Below are 14,294 nucleotides of genomic sequence, written 5' to 3'. Positions count from 1 at the left end.
AACAGCAATAGCAAACACTCCCCCTAGGACATCGGTCCCGGTCCTGCCCAGGTGCAAACCGTCCAGTTTTTACTGGTCCCACCTCCCCCAGAACCAGTTCCAATGTCCCAGGAATTTGAATCCCTCCCCCTTGCACCATTCCTCTAGCCACGTATTCATCTGAAATATCCTTCTATTTCTACTCTGACTAGCACGTGGCACTGGTAGCAATCCTGAGATTACTACCTTTGAGGTCCTATTTTTTAATTTACCTCCTAACTCCGTATATTCAGCTTTTAGGACCTCATCCTGGTTTTTACCTATATCGTTGGTATCTATATGCACCACAACAACTGGCTGTTCACCCTCCCCCTCCAGAATGCTCTGCAGCCGCTCCAAGACATCCTTGACCCTTGCACCAGGGAGGCAACATACCATCCTGGAGTCTCGTTTGCGGCCGCAGAAATGCCTACCTATTCCCCTTACAATAGAATCCCCTAACACTATAGCTCTCCCGCTCTTTTTCCTCCCGTCCTGTGCAGCAGAACCACCCACGGTGCCAGGAAGTTGGCTGCTGCTGCCTTCCCCCGATAAGCCATCTCCCTCAACAATATCCAAATTGGTATATCTGTTTGGAAGGGGGATGGCCACAGGGGACCCCTGCACTACCTGATTCGGCCTCAACTGGAGTATTTTGCCCAATTCTGGGCATTGCACTTTATGAAGGATGTGAAGGCCTTAGAGAGGGTGCAGAAAAGATTGACAAGAATCGTTCCAGGAATGAGGGACTTCAGTTATATGGATAGACTCGATAAACCTTAGAGCAGAGAAGGTTGAGATGAGATTTGATAGAGATGTTCAAAATCATGAGGGTTCTGGACAGAGTAGATAAAGGGAAACTGTTCCCATTGGCGGAAGGGTCGAGAACCAGAGGACACAGATTTAAGGTGATTGGCAGAAGAACCAAAGGCGACATGAGGAAAAACTTTTTTACGCAGCGAGTGGTTAGGATCTGGAATGCACTGCCTGAAAGGGTGGTGGAGGCAGATTCAATCACAGCTTTCAAAAGGGAATTGGATAAGTACCTGAAGGAAAGAAATTTGCAGGGTTACGGGGAAAGGGCGGGGAGTGGGACTAGCTGAAGTGGTCTTGCAGAGAGCCGGCACGGGCTCGACGGGCCGAATGGTCTCCTTCTGTGCTGTAACCATTCTATGATTCTATAAAATATTAGAAAGTTTGTGCCACAGAAACAAGGGACTGGAGAAACTCGCTGCCCTGCAGATCAGACAATCAGCCGGCGCTAGTCCTGCCCCTCGGGCTCTCCGATTGGTTGGAGGACCCGCCGCCGGCTCGCTCCTCCACCCGCCCCGCTCGCTCCCGTCAATCAGGCCGCGGGCCCGGGTCACGTGTCCCCGAGGAGCTCACGTTTGCCGTCCAACTGACGCCGCTCGGTCCGGGGCCTCGCGGACTCTCAGGTTTTTCTATTTTTCTTTATTCTCTCCCGATCCACCTTCCCCCCGACCCCGTGCAATTCTCCACCCAATCGGAGCGGAGAAAACTCACTTTCCGTCACCGATCGCGATTCTGGAACCGACACCAAGGCCTTTCCCCAGAATGCCCCGCGCCGACTCCGTCCGACAGGATCCGAATACGCAGGTGCAGCTCCGAGTGGGGGAGGGGCGTGGTCTCCTCTGGGCATGCGCGGTTATTGCCCTTGGTGACCGGGAGGGGTCGCTGTGCCGGACTCAGCCCGTGTGCGCATGCGCGGACTCTCGCTGTCGAATCTGTTGTGAATTTACCTAATGACTGAGCCTCCACAGCCCTCTGGGGTAGAGAATTCCAAAGATTCACCACACTCTATGTGAAGAAATGTCTTCTCATCTCAGTCCTGAATGGCCGACCCTTTATCCTGAGGCTGTGGCCCCTGGTTCTAGACTCCCCAGCCAAGGGAAACATTCTCGCAGCATCCATCCTATCAAGCCTTGTAATAATCCTGTATGCTTCAATGAGATCCCCTCATTCTTCTGAATTCAAGAGAATACAGGCCCAGTTTACTCAATCTCTTCTCATACGACAGTCCCGCCATCCCAGGAATCAATCTCGTTGAACCTTTGCTGCACTCCCTCTATGGCAAGTATATCCTTCCTTAGGTAAGGGGACCAAAATTGTACACAGTACTCCAGGTGTGGTCTCACCAAGGCCCTATATAATTGGAGTAAGACTTATTTACTCCTGTACTCAAATCCTCTTGTAATGTCAATCAACCATCAGCTAGAAGAGGTCGCTGGTGAGACCAGTGAAGAAAGAAACACTTGCATTTATATAGCGCCTTTCACCACTACCGGATGTCCCAAAGAGTTTTACAGCCAATGAAGTACTTTTGAAGTGTAGTCACTGTTGTAATGTAAGAAACACAGCAGTCAATTAGCGCACAGCAAGCTCCCACAAACAGCAATGTGATAATGACCAGATAATCTATCTTTTTATGTTGATTGAGAGATAAACATTGGCAAGGAGACTGGGGATAACTGCCCTGCTCTTTCCCACATTACAACAGTGACTACTTCATTGTAGTACTTCATTGGCAGTAAAGCACTTCAAGACATCTGGTGGTCATGAAAGGCACTATATAAATGCAAATCTTTCTTTCTTGAAATAGTGCCATGGGATCTTTTATATCCACCTGAGAGAGCAGACAGGGCCTCAGTTTAACGTCTCATCCGAAAGACGGCACCTCCGACAGTGCAGCACTCCCTCAGCACTGCACTGGAGCATCAGCCAAGATTTTTGTGCTCAAGTCTCTGGAGTGGGACTTGAACTCACAACTTTCTGACTCAGAGGCGAGAGTGCTACCAACTGAGTTACTGCTGTCACTAAAGAACAAGTAGTTCTGACGACAGATCATCGACCAGAAATGTTTACTCTGTTTCTCTCTCCACAGATGCTGCCTGACCTGCTGAGTATTTCCAGAATTTTCTGTTTTTATTAAAGAAACGAGGGAGTTATTGCTGACAGGAAGAATGTTGGGTTGTCCTGTTCATGCGCACCTCCCTGGCGGCTGAGGCGAAACACCGACTCGCCCCCACCTGAGCCTCGCACGCGTACCAGATGTTGCGGCTCCGCATATGCGCCCAATGTTCCAACCGCGGAGTTTTGTGCGCTGAGCATGCGCATTGTGGACCGATCAGGTCGGGCGATTGTGGAGCAGGAGGGAGAGCGCGGGGGCCATGAGGCGCATGCGCGGGACTTAAAGTCAACAGAGCGCTTTCTGGAGCGCGGGGACTTGTGGGTATTACAGCCGCCATTACTGCTGATCCTTTCAACCAACCTGTGCAGCAGCTGGGGCCTGAAAATCAGCTTCACTGCCCCTAGGGTCGGAAAGAAGAAAATTAAACAACAGTTTGTCTCTGATCCTTTTCTGATCTCAATTTACAGGGTTATAGAAGTGGAGCAGTTACAGGCGGGAAGCTTAAACCAAACATCACATCAAAATCTGACAAAGTCGCTCGATTCATCCGGACCTGAATATCATCGGCCTTTGCACATGGAAGGAGAAAGCAGCGATCGCAGCGATGACAAACCGCACACGTGTTCAGTGTGTGGACGCGGATTCAGCCGATTGCCTGACCTGGTGAGACACGTGCACCGTCGCACCAGGGAGAAACCGGGTAAAGGGGAGGATGGCGGGAAGGGATTCAGTTCCCCGTCTGCATTGGACGTTCAATGGCGCAGTCGCACCAGGGACAGTCCGTTCACCTGCTCCGTGTGTGGAAAGGGATTTGTTCGTTCATCCCACCTGCAAACACACGAGCGGGTTCACACTGGGGAGAGACCATTTCAGTGTTCTGACTGTGGGAAGAGCTTTAAAAGCCCCCAGGAGCTCAAGCAACACCAGCGAGTTCACACTGGAGAGAGCCAATTCACCTGCTCTGTGTGTGGGAAGGGATTCACTCAGTCATCCCACCTGCTGGCACATCAGCGAGTTCACACTGACGAGAGACCCTTCAAATGTTCTGACTGTGAGAAGAGCTTTAAAAGCTCCCAGGAACTGAATAGACACCGGCTCCTCCACACTGGTGAGAGGCTGTTCTTCACCTGCTCCGTGTGTGGGAAGGGATTCACTCAGTCATCCCACCTGCTGGAACATCAGCTTATTCACACTGACGAGAGACCCTTTAAATGTTCTGACTGGGAAGAGCTTTAAAAGCTCTAAGATCCTTAAGAGACACCAGCGTGTTCACACTGATCATAGAATCTAACAGCACAGAAGGAGGTGATTCGGCCCATCTTGTCTGTGCCGGCTCTTTGAAAGAGCTGTCCAATTTAGTCCCAAACCCCAGCTTTATCCCCAGAACTCTGCAAACTAGTCCTCTTCAAGGACATGTCCAATTACTGTTTGAAAGTTCCTGTGGAACCTGATTCCTGCATCCTTTGAGATGGTGCGTTCCAGATCTTAACAACCCTCTGTGTGAAAACAATTCTCCTCATTTCCCTCTAGTTCTTTTAGCAACTATTTTAAATCTGTGACCTTTGGTTACCGACCCACTTGCCAGAGTGAACAGTTTCTCCCTACTTGCTCGATTAAAACCCCTCATCATTTTGAACACCTCTATTAGGTCTCTTAACCTTCTCTGCTCTAAGGGGAGCAATCCCAGCTTCTCCAATCTCTCCACATAACTGAAGTCCCTCATCCCTGGTACCATCCTGGTCAACCTCCTCTGTACCCTCTCCAAGGCCTTGACATCCTTCCTAAAGTGTGGTGCCCAGAACTGTACACAAGACTCCAGCTGAGGCCAAAACCCTGCAGCTGTACAAAACCCTGGTTAGACCACACCTGGAGTACTGTGAGCAGTTCTGGGCACCACACCTTAGGAAGGATATATTGGCCTTGGAGGGAGTGCAGCGTAGGTTTACCAGAATGATACCCAGACTTCAAGGGTTAAGTTACGGGGAGAGATTACACAAATTAGGGTTGTATTCCCTGGAATTTAGAAGGTTAAGGTGTGATCTGATCGAAGTTTTCAGGATATTAAGGGGAACAGATAGGGTAGATAGAGAGAAACTATTTCCGCTGGTTGGGGATTCTAGGACTGGGGGCATAGTCTAAAAATTAGAGCCAGACCTTTCAGGAGTGAAATTAGGAAACACTTCTACACACAAAGGGTGGTAGAAGTTTGGAACTCTCTTCCACAAACAGCAATTGATGCGAGATCAATTGTTAATTTTAAATCTGAGATTGATAGGTTTTTGTTACCCAAAGGTATTAAGGGATATGGGCCAAAGGCGGGTGTATGGAGTTAGGTCACAGATCAGCCATGATCTCATTGAATGGTGGAACAGGCTCGAGGGGCTGAATGGCCTCCTCCTGTTCCTATGTTCCTAACTGGTGATTTGTAAAGGTTTAGTGTAACTTCCTTGTTTTTGTATTCAATGGCCCTATTTACAAAGCCAAGTATCCCATACACTTTCTGAACCGCCTCACCAACTTGCCGTGGCACTTTCAAAGATTTGTGAATATGGACCCCCAGGTCCCTCTGCTCTTGCACCCCCTCAAAATAGTCCCATTTAGATTATACGGCCTCTCCCTGTTGTTTCTCCCAAAGTGCATCACTTCACACTTATCCTCATTTAATTTCATCTGCCTTGTGTCTGCTCATTTCACAGTCTGTCTCTGTCCTTCTGAAGTCTGCTACTACTATGCTCACTATTTACAATGTTGCCAAGTTTTGTATCATCTGTAAACTTCAAACTTATACACCTATACCCAAGTCCCGGTCAGTTATATATAACAAGAAAAACAATGGTCCTAATCCCGACCCCTGGGGGAACCCACTGCATACTTCCCTCCAGTCAGAAAAACATCCCTCAGCACTGCTCACTGTCTCCTCTCCCTTAGCCAATTATATACCCAAATTACCATCAGCCCTTTAATTCCCTGTGCTTCTATTTTCCGAGTAAGTCTCTTATGTGGTACTTTATCAAATGCCTTTTGAAAGTCCATATATACAACATCTACTGCAATACCTTCATCAACCCTCTGTTACTTCATCAAAGAACTCAATCAGGTTAGTCAGACACGATTTACCTTTAACAAATCCATACTGACTGCCCCTTATTAACCCATGCTTCTCCAAGTGAGAATTAATTTTGTCCTTGACAATGGTCTCTAGTCGTTCACCCACCACTGACATTAGACTGATTGGCCTGTAGTTACCAGGTTTATCCCTCTCCCCTTTTTTAAACAGGGTGTAACATTTGCAATCCTCCAGTCCTCTGGCACCACTCCCATATATCTGAGGGAGATTGAAAGATTGTGGTCAGAGCTTTTGCTATCTCCACCCTAGCTTCCCTCAGCAATCTAGGATGCATCGCATCTGGACTGGGTGACTTGTTAACTTTGAGTGATGACAACCTATTTAGCACCTCCTTTCTATCCATTTTTATCCAATTTCTCTACTCCCCCCTCCTCTACTGCGACATTAACTTCATCCTATTCTTTTGTGGAGACAGATGCTAAGTACTCATTCAGTACCTCAGCCACACCCTCTGCCTCCGTATGATGAGCTCCTATTTGGTCCCTAATCGGTCCCACCATTCCTTTAACTATCCTTTTACTTTTCATATGTTTAAAAAAGATTTTTGGGTTCCCTTTTACGTTATCCACTAAACATTTCTTGTACTCTCTCCCTTGTATCAGCTGTGGCTCAGTGGGCAGCACACTCGCCTTTGCGTCAGAAGGTTGTGGGTTCTAGTTCCACTCCAGGGACTTGAACACATAAAGCTAGGCTGACACTCCAGTGAAAGTGCTGAGGGAGTGCTGCATTGTCGGAGGTGCCGTCTTTCTGATGAGACTTTAAACTGAGGCCCCGTCTGCTCTCAGGTGGATGTAAAAGATCCCATGGCACTATTTTGAAGAAGAGTAGGGGAGTTATCCCCAGTGTCCTGGCCAATATTTATCCCTCAACCAACATAACAAAAACAGATTATCTGGTCATTATCACACTGCTGTTGGTGGGAGCTTGCTGAGCACAAATTGGCTGCCGTGTTTCCCACATTACAACAGTGACTCCAGTTCAAAAGTACTTCATTGGCTGTAAAACGCTTTGAGACGTCCAGTGGTCGTGAAAGGCGCTATATAAATGCAAGTCTTTCTTTCACATATCCTTTTTCAATTTCCCCCACACTCTCTGTATTCTCCTGGTTTTTGACTGTATTCTGTACCTGACATTTGTCGTAAACCTCCTTTTTCTGTTTTATTCTAACCTCTACATCCTTTGTCATCCATGGAGCTCGAGCTTTGGACGCCCCATCTTTCCTCCTTATGGGAATATGCTTGGTTTGTACCCGGTGTCAAATTTTGTTTTATAACGTTCCCGTGAAGCGCGTTGGGACATTTTACGACATTAAAGACGTTATATAAATACAAATCGTTGTTATTGTCTGAAACTAACAAATTCCACAGAGGAAAATAACAGTATTTTTACTCCCAAATATTAAATATTTTGTTCCACGAGGTTTATCTGCTTTTATTCATGAATTTAAAAAGCCTCTATTAAAACCTGAGCCAGTGTGTTGTGAGACAAATAGCCTTGTGTCCAATAAGGGGAATAAAGGCCCACAGCCTCCCCTGGCCCCGGGCCCTGAACAAGGGACTGGAGAAACTCGCTGCCCTGCGGATCAGACAATCAGCCGGTGCTAGTCCCGCCCCTCGGGCTCCCCGATTGGTTGGAGGACCCGCCGCCGGCTCCCTGCTCCAGCCCCGCCTCGCTCTTCCTATTGGTCCGGAGCTCCAGTCAATCACCCGGGCAGTGTGAGCTGAGCATGCGCGGACATTGGCAGCAGCTGCTGACACATCAGGTGAGAGAGCTCAGGGAGATTCTCAGCAGCTCAGCTCTGCTCGGTGCTGTGTGAACGGGCTGCTCCACACCCCGGCTGCTCACGGGGAATGCCAGTGCAGAGGGCCGAGTGCAGAAGGCCCAGGGTGGAAGACCCAGAGGAGAGTGTCCTAGGCAGGAGGCCCAGCACGGAGGACCCCAGGCGGGGGGCCTAGGGCGGAGCGGCTGGTCGACAGAAGCGGAGTCGGGAGATGCTGTGGGTGAGCATGCTGCACGGTTTCTAAAGTTAAAGAACGGTCTCCGGCCCGAATGAGATCCAGCGGCCCACCACTAACCCCAATCCTAACCAATATCCACTGGCCCCAACAATTAACCACAATTTTAACCAATAACCACTGGCCCCAACCACTAACCCCAATCCTAACCAATAACCACAAGCCCCAACCACTAACCCCAATCCTAACCAAGAACCACGAGCCACAACCACTAACCCCAATCCTAACCAATAACCACTAGCTCCAACCACTAACCCCAATCCTAACCAATAACCACTAGCCCCAACCACTAACCCCAATCCTAACCAATAACCACGAGCCCTAAAGACTAACCCCAATCCTAACCAATAACTACTAGCCCCAACCACTAACCCCAATCCTAACCAATAACCACGAGCCCCAACCACTAACCCCAATCCTAACCAATAACCACGAGCCCCAACCACTAACCCCAATCCTAACCAATAACTACTAGCCCCAACCACTAACCCCAATTCTAACCAATAACCACTGGCCCCAATCACTAACCCCAATCCTAACCAATAACCACTACCCCAACCACTAACCCCAATCCTAACCAATAACCACAAGCCCCAACCACTAACCCCAATCCTAACCAATAACCACAAGCCCCAACCAATAACCCCAATCCTAACCAATAACCACTAACTCCAACCACTAATCCCAATCCTAACCAATAACCACTAGCCCCAACCACTAACCCCAATCCTAACCAATAACCACTGGCCCCAACCACAATCCCCATTCCTAACCAATAACCACTGGCCCCAACCACTAACCCCAATCCTAACCAATAACCACGAGCCCCAACCACTAAACCCAATCCTAACCAATAACCATGAGCCCCAACCACTAACCCCAATCCTAACCAATAACCACCAGCCCTAACCACTAACTTCAATCCTAACCAATAACCACTGGCCCCAACCACTAACCCCAATCCTAATCAATAACCACCAGCCCTAACCACTAACTTCAATCCTAACCAATAACCACTGGCCCCAACCACTAACCCCAATCCTAACCAATAACCACAAGCCCCAACCACTAACTCCAATCCTAACCAATAACCACGAGCCCCAACCACTAACCCCAATCCAAACAATAACCACTGGCCCCATCCACTAACCCCAATCCTACACCTTAACCCCAGCCCCTGACCAAGGATTATTGACAGGAGGAGGAGGAGCTATTGAATGGAGGAGCTAAAGACCTGATAAAGGAAGTATTTGAAACAATTATCTCGATTAAAGAAATAGTGCAAGGTATGTTAGTAGCAAGAGATTAAATCAAAGAGACCATCAAAATCAGCAATGACAATTACAAAGATCAGAACATTTCTAAGGCTGTCACATGCAGTATGTGTGGAGTTTTTTTTTAAATCGGATCCAAGAGATGTTAAATGATACAGAAAATAACAGATTTCAAATCTTATGCAAGGTAGTTCTGTAAAGGGGCAGTTCAAAAGAATTTCAGATGAGTGTAAAGTGAGACACTGCAGTTCAGTCTATGACACCCACAAGCCGTGTACACAAATGGAACAAGTTTGGGGTTTGATGTGGTAGAAGGTGAACTAGATGAGAACTGAAATAATCCAGAGTAAGAAAAGGCCCAAAAATGGAAGTCAGTAACAGAACATCAATTAGTCTCCTCTTATCATGGAGAAATCAAATATTAGTCACAGTGTGTTTGAAACAAAGCTGATTTATTTAATATTTGTCCAGAATATTAATCTCAAGCCCAGTTATTTTAGTTATTAACATCAGCAGAAACAAAGCCCAATTGCCAGAGTGACCATGGTTCAGTCCTGGATGTGATTAACAGCAGCAATAACAGCAGAATCCAACCTCTGCAATCACTGGTGAACTCACTGGTGTCTCAGCAGAGTGCATGACTGAGTGAATCCCTTCCCACACACGGAGCAGGTGAATGGTTTCTCCCCAGTGTGAACTTGCTGGTGATTAAGCAGGTTAGACTTCCAAGTGAAAACCTTCCCACAATAAGAGCAGGTGAAAGATCGCTCCTCAGTGTGAACTCGCTGGTGTCTCAGCAGAGTGCATGACTGAGTGAATCCCTTCCTACACACGGAGCAGATGTACGGTCTCTCCCCAGTGTGAGTGCGTTGGTGGGTCAGCAGGTCACTTGTGTTTTTAAAGCTCTTCTCACAGTCAGAACATCTAAATGGTCTCTTAACAGTGCGAACAAGTTGGTGAGTCAGAAGATGGGATGACTGAGTGAATCCCTTCCCACACGTGGAGCAGGTGAACGTCCTCTCCCCAGTGTGAACTCGCTCGTGTATCTGGAGATGGTACAACTGAGTGAATCCCTTCCCACATTCAATACACGTGAACAGTCCCTTGCCAGTATGAACTCTCTGGTGTATCTGGAGCTTGGATAACTCTGCGAATCCCTTCCCACACAGGGAGCAGGTGAATGGCCTCTCCCCAGTGTGAGTGCGCCGATGAGTTTCCAGCTTGGATGGATAATTGAATCTCTTCCCACAGTCCCCACATTTCCACGGTTTCTCCATGGTGCGGGTGTCCTTGTGTCTCTCCAGGTTGGACGATCGGTTGAAGCCTCATCCACACACACAACACGTGTACGGTTTCTCCCCACTGTGAATGGTGCGATGTTTTTTCAGGCTGTGTAACTGGTTAAAGCTCTTTCCACAGTCAGTGCACTGAAACACTCTCACTTGGGTATGGGTGTCTCGGTGCTTTTCCGGTCACACTGATGTTTGAAATCTTTTCCCACAGACAGAACACACAAACATTCCTCCTTCCACATTCAAAGGCCGAGATATTCAGGTCCTGATGAATGGAGTGACTGTCAGATCTTGATGTGATGTTTGGTTTGAGTTTCCCGTCTGTAAATCCTCCTCTTCTAATACCCTATAAAAGGAGTTTACAAAAGCCATCACTGTAAGTACAGGATAGAAATTCAGAGCAGAATATTCTAGTTTCTATGGAACATTCTTTCCTCTCTTGTTCCCCCAAAGCTGTAAATCCCCGTCCCACACACTCTCCCTCCTCCCTGTGCTGAAATCCAAACTCATCGCACCATCTCCAACATTTCTTTCCTCCACTCCCAGTTTTCCCCCTCCCTCTACTCTGGTTGGGTTCAGTTCTACAGCTGCTGTGTGCAGAGTGAGAATAAAATCAATGAGTCAATGATTGTCTCTCCTGGTCACTGGGACCCTGAAGCCCCGCCCACTCCTTATTCCTGTACCAAGATGGCCGCGCATGCGCCGTGCTGCAGGTGGAACTGGTCCGTCTTCGGTCCACCAAGATGGCGGCGCGTAAATGATGTGCGGTTTTGATCGAGCAAGTAGGGAGAAACTGTTCACTCTGGCAAGTGGGTCGGTAACCAAAGGTCACAGATTTAAAATAGTTGCTAAAAGAACTAGAGGGAAATGAGGAGAATTGTTTTCACACAGAGGGTTGTTAAGATCTGGAACACACCATCTGAAAGGATGCTGGAATCAGGTTCCACAGGAACTTTCAAACAGTAATTGGACATGTAGTTGAAGAGGACTAGTTTGCAGAGTTCTGGGGATAAAGCTGGGGTTTGGGACTAAATTGGACAGCTCTTTCAAAGAGCCGGCACAGACAAGATGGGCCGAATCACCTCCTTCTGTGCTGTTAGATTCGATGATCAGTGTGAAGACGCTGGTGTCTCTTAAGGATCTTAGAGCTTTTAAAGCTCTTCCCACAGTCAGAACATTTAAAGGGTCTCTCATCAGTGCGAACGCGCTGGTGTTGCTTCAGATCTCCAGCGTTTTTAAAGCTCTTCCCACAGTCAGAACACTGAAATGGTCTCTCATCAGTGTGAGCTTGCCAGTGTCGCTTCAGTTCCCTGGCGCTTTTAAAGCTCTTCCCACAGTTAGGACACTGAAATGGTCTCTCGTCAGTGTGAACTCGCTGGTGTGTTTGCAGGTGGGATGAACGAACAAATCCCTTTTTTTTTTATTCATTGATGGGATGTGGGCATCGCTGGCTAGGCCTGCATTTAGTGCCCATCCCTAATTGCCCTTGAGAAGATGGTGGTGAGCCGCCTTCTTGAACCGCTGCAGTCCATATGGTGTAGGTACACCCACAATGCTGTTAGGAAGGGAGTTCCAGGATTTTGACCCAGCGACAGTGAAGGAACGGCGATACAGGTCCAAGTCAGGATGGTGTGTGGCTTGGAGGGGAACTTGTAGGTGGTGATGTTCCCATGTGGCTGCTGCCCTTGTCCTTCTAAGTGGTAGAGGTCGCGGGTTTGGAAGGTGCTGTTGAAGGAGCTTTGGCGAGTTGCTGCAGTGCATCTTGTAGATGGTACACACTGCAGCCACAGTGCGCCGGTGGTGGAGGGAGTGAATGTTGAAGGTGGTGGATGGAGTGCCAATCAAGTGGGCTGCTTTATCCTGAATGTGTCGAGCTTCTTGAGTGTTGTTGGAGCTGCACTCATCCAGGCAAGTGGAGAGTATTCCATCACACTCCTGACTTGTGCCTTGTAGATGGTGGAAAGGCTTTGGGGAGTCAGGAGGTGAGACACTCGCCGCAGAATTACCAGCCTCTGACCTGCTCTTGTAGCTACAGTATTTATATGGCTGGTCCAGTTCAGTTTCTGATCAATGGTAATCCCCAGGATGTTGATAGTGGGGGATTCAGCGATGGTAATGCCATTGAATGTCAAGGGGAGATGGTTAGAGTCTCGCTTGTTGGAGATGGTCATTGCCTGGCACTTGTGTGGTGCGAATGTTACTTGCCACTTGTCAGCCCAAGTCTGAATGTTGTCCAGGTCTTGCTGCATATGGACACGGACTGCGTCAGTATCTGACGAGTCTCGAATGGTGCTGAACAGTGTGCAACCATCAGCGAACATCCCCACTTCTGACCTTATGATGGAGGGAAGGTCATTGATGAAACAGCTGAAGATGGTTGGGCCTAGGACACTGCCCTGAGGAGCTCCTGCAGTGATGTCATGTGATTGAGATGAATGACCTCCAACAACCATAGCCAACTTCCTTTGTGCTAGTTATGATTCCAACCAATGGAGAGTTTTCCCCTTGATTCCCATTGACTTCAGTTTTGCTAGGGCTCCTTGATGCCACACTCAATCAAATGCTGCCTTGATGTCAAGGGCAGTCACTCTCACCTCACGTCTTTTGTCCATGTTTGGACCAAGGCTGTAATGAGGTCAGGAGCTGAGTGGCCCTGGCGGAACCCAAACTGGGCGTCAGTTAGCAGGTTATTGCTGAGTAAGTGCCGCATGATAGCACTGTCGACGACACCTTCCATCACTTTGCTGATGATTGAGAGTAGACTGATGGGACGGTAATTGGCCGGGTCGGATTTGTCCTGCTTTTTGTAGACAGGACATACTTGGGCAATTTTCCACATTGCCGGGTAGATGCCAGTGTTGTAGCTGTACTGGAACAGCTTGGCTAGGGGCGCAGCTAGTTCTGGAGCACAAGTCTTCAGTACTATTGCCGGAATGTTGTCAGGGCCCATAGCCTTTGCAGAATCCAGTGTCTTCAGCCATTTCCTGATATCACGTGGAGTGAATTGAATGGGCTGAAGACTGGCATCTGTGATGCTGGGGACCTCAGGAGGAGGCCGAGATGGATCATCCACTCGACACTTCTGGCTGAAGATAGTTGCAAATGCTTCAGCCTTGTCTTTTGCACTCACGTGCAGGTGAATGGACAGTCTCTGGTGTGACTGCGTTGTTGAACTTCTATTGCAGACGGGGAACTGACTCCCTTCCCACCGTCCCCACCTTTACCCGGTTTCTCCACGGTGTGACGGTGCACGTGTCTCACCAGGTCAGGCGATCGGCTGAATCCGTGTCCACACACCGAACACGTGTGCGGTTTGTCATTGCTGCTTTGTCCTTCCATGTGCAAAGGCCGATGATATTCAGGTCCTGATGAATCGAGCGACTCTGTCAGAGCTTGACGTGATGTTTGGTCTGAGCTTCCCGCCTGTAACTGCTCCACTTCTATAACCCTGTAAATTGAGATCAGAAAAGGATCAGAGACAAACTGTTGTTTAATTTTCTTCTTTCCGAACCTAGGGGCAGTGAAGCTGATTTTCAGGCCCCAGCTGCTGCACAGGTTGGTTGAAAGGATCAGTAGTAATGGCGGCTGTAATACCCACAAGTCCCCGCGCTCCAGAAAGCGCTCTGTTGACTCTGAGTC

At 48.4% G+C, this 14,294-nt stretch overlaps 1 protein-coding gene across 1 annotated transcript; it reads right to left on the bottom strand.

Annotated features, from left to right (window-relative positions):
- Positions 1-9,381: 9,381 nt before the first annotated feature.
- LOC147118797 (uncharacterized) lies at positions 9,382-14,075 on the bottom strand. Its single transcript, XM_085984613.1, has one exon. The coding sequence runs from the start codon at positions 10,638-10,640 to the stop codon at positions 9,978-9,980; it is 663 nt and encodes a 220-aa protein (XP_085840739.1). The 5' UTR covers positions 10,641-14,075; the 3' UTR covers positions 9,382-9,977.
- Between the last annotated feature and the right edge of the window lie 219 nt (positions 14,076-14,294).

Source organism: Somniosus microcephalus, chromosome 4 (assembly GCF_052327205.1).
Source record: "Somniosus microcephalus isolate GS21.2 chromosome 4, FLI_Smic_1.0, whole genome shotgun sequence".
Classification (NCBI taxonomy): Eukaryota; Metazoa; Chordata; class Chondrichthyes; order Squaliformes; family Somniosidae; genus Somniosus; species Somniosus microcephalus.
This window is presented reverse-complemented; position numbering and strand designations above follow the sequence as displayed.

What these genes read in the sequence shown, in the direction of transcription:
- LOC147118797 (XM_085984613.1), bottom strand. Translation starts at nt 10,640, where the DNA reads ATGGAGAAACCGTGGAAATGTGGGGACTGTGGGAAGAGATTCAATTAT.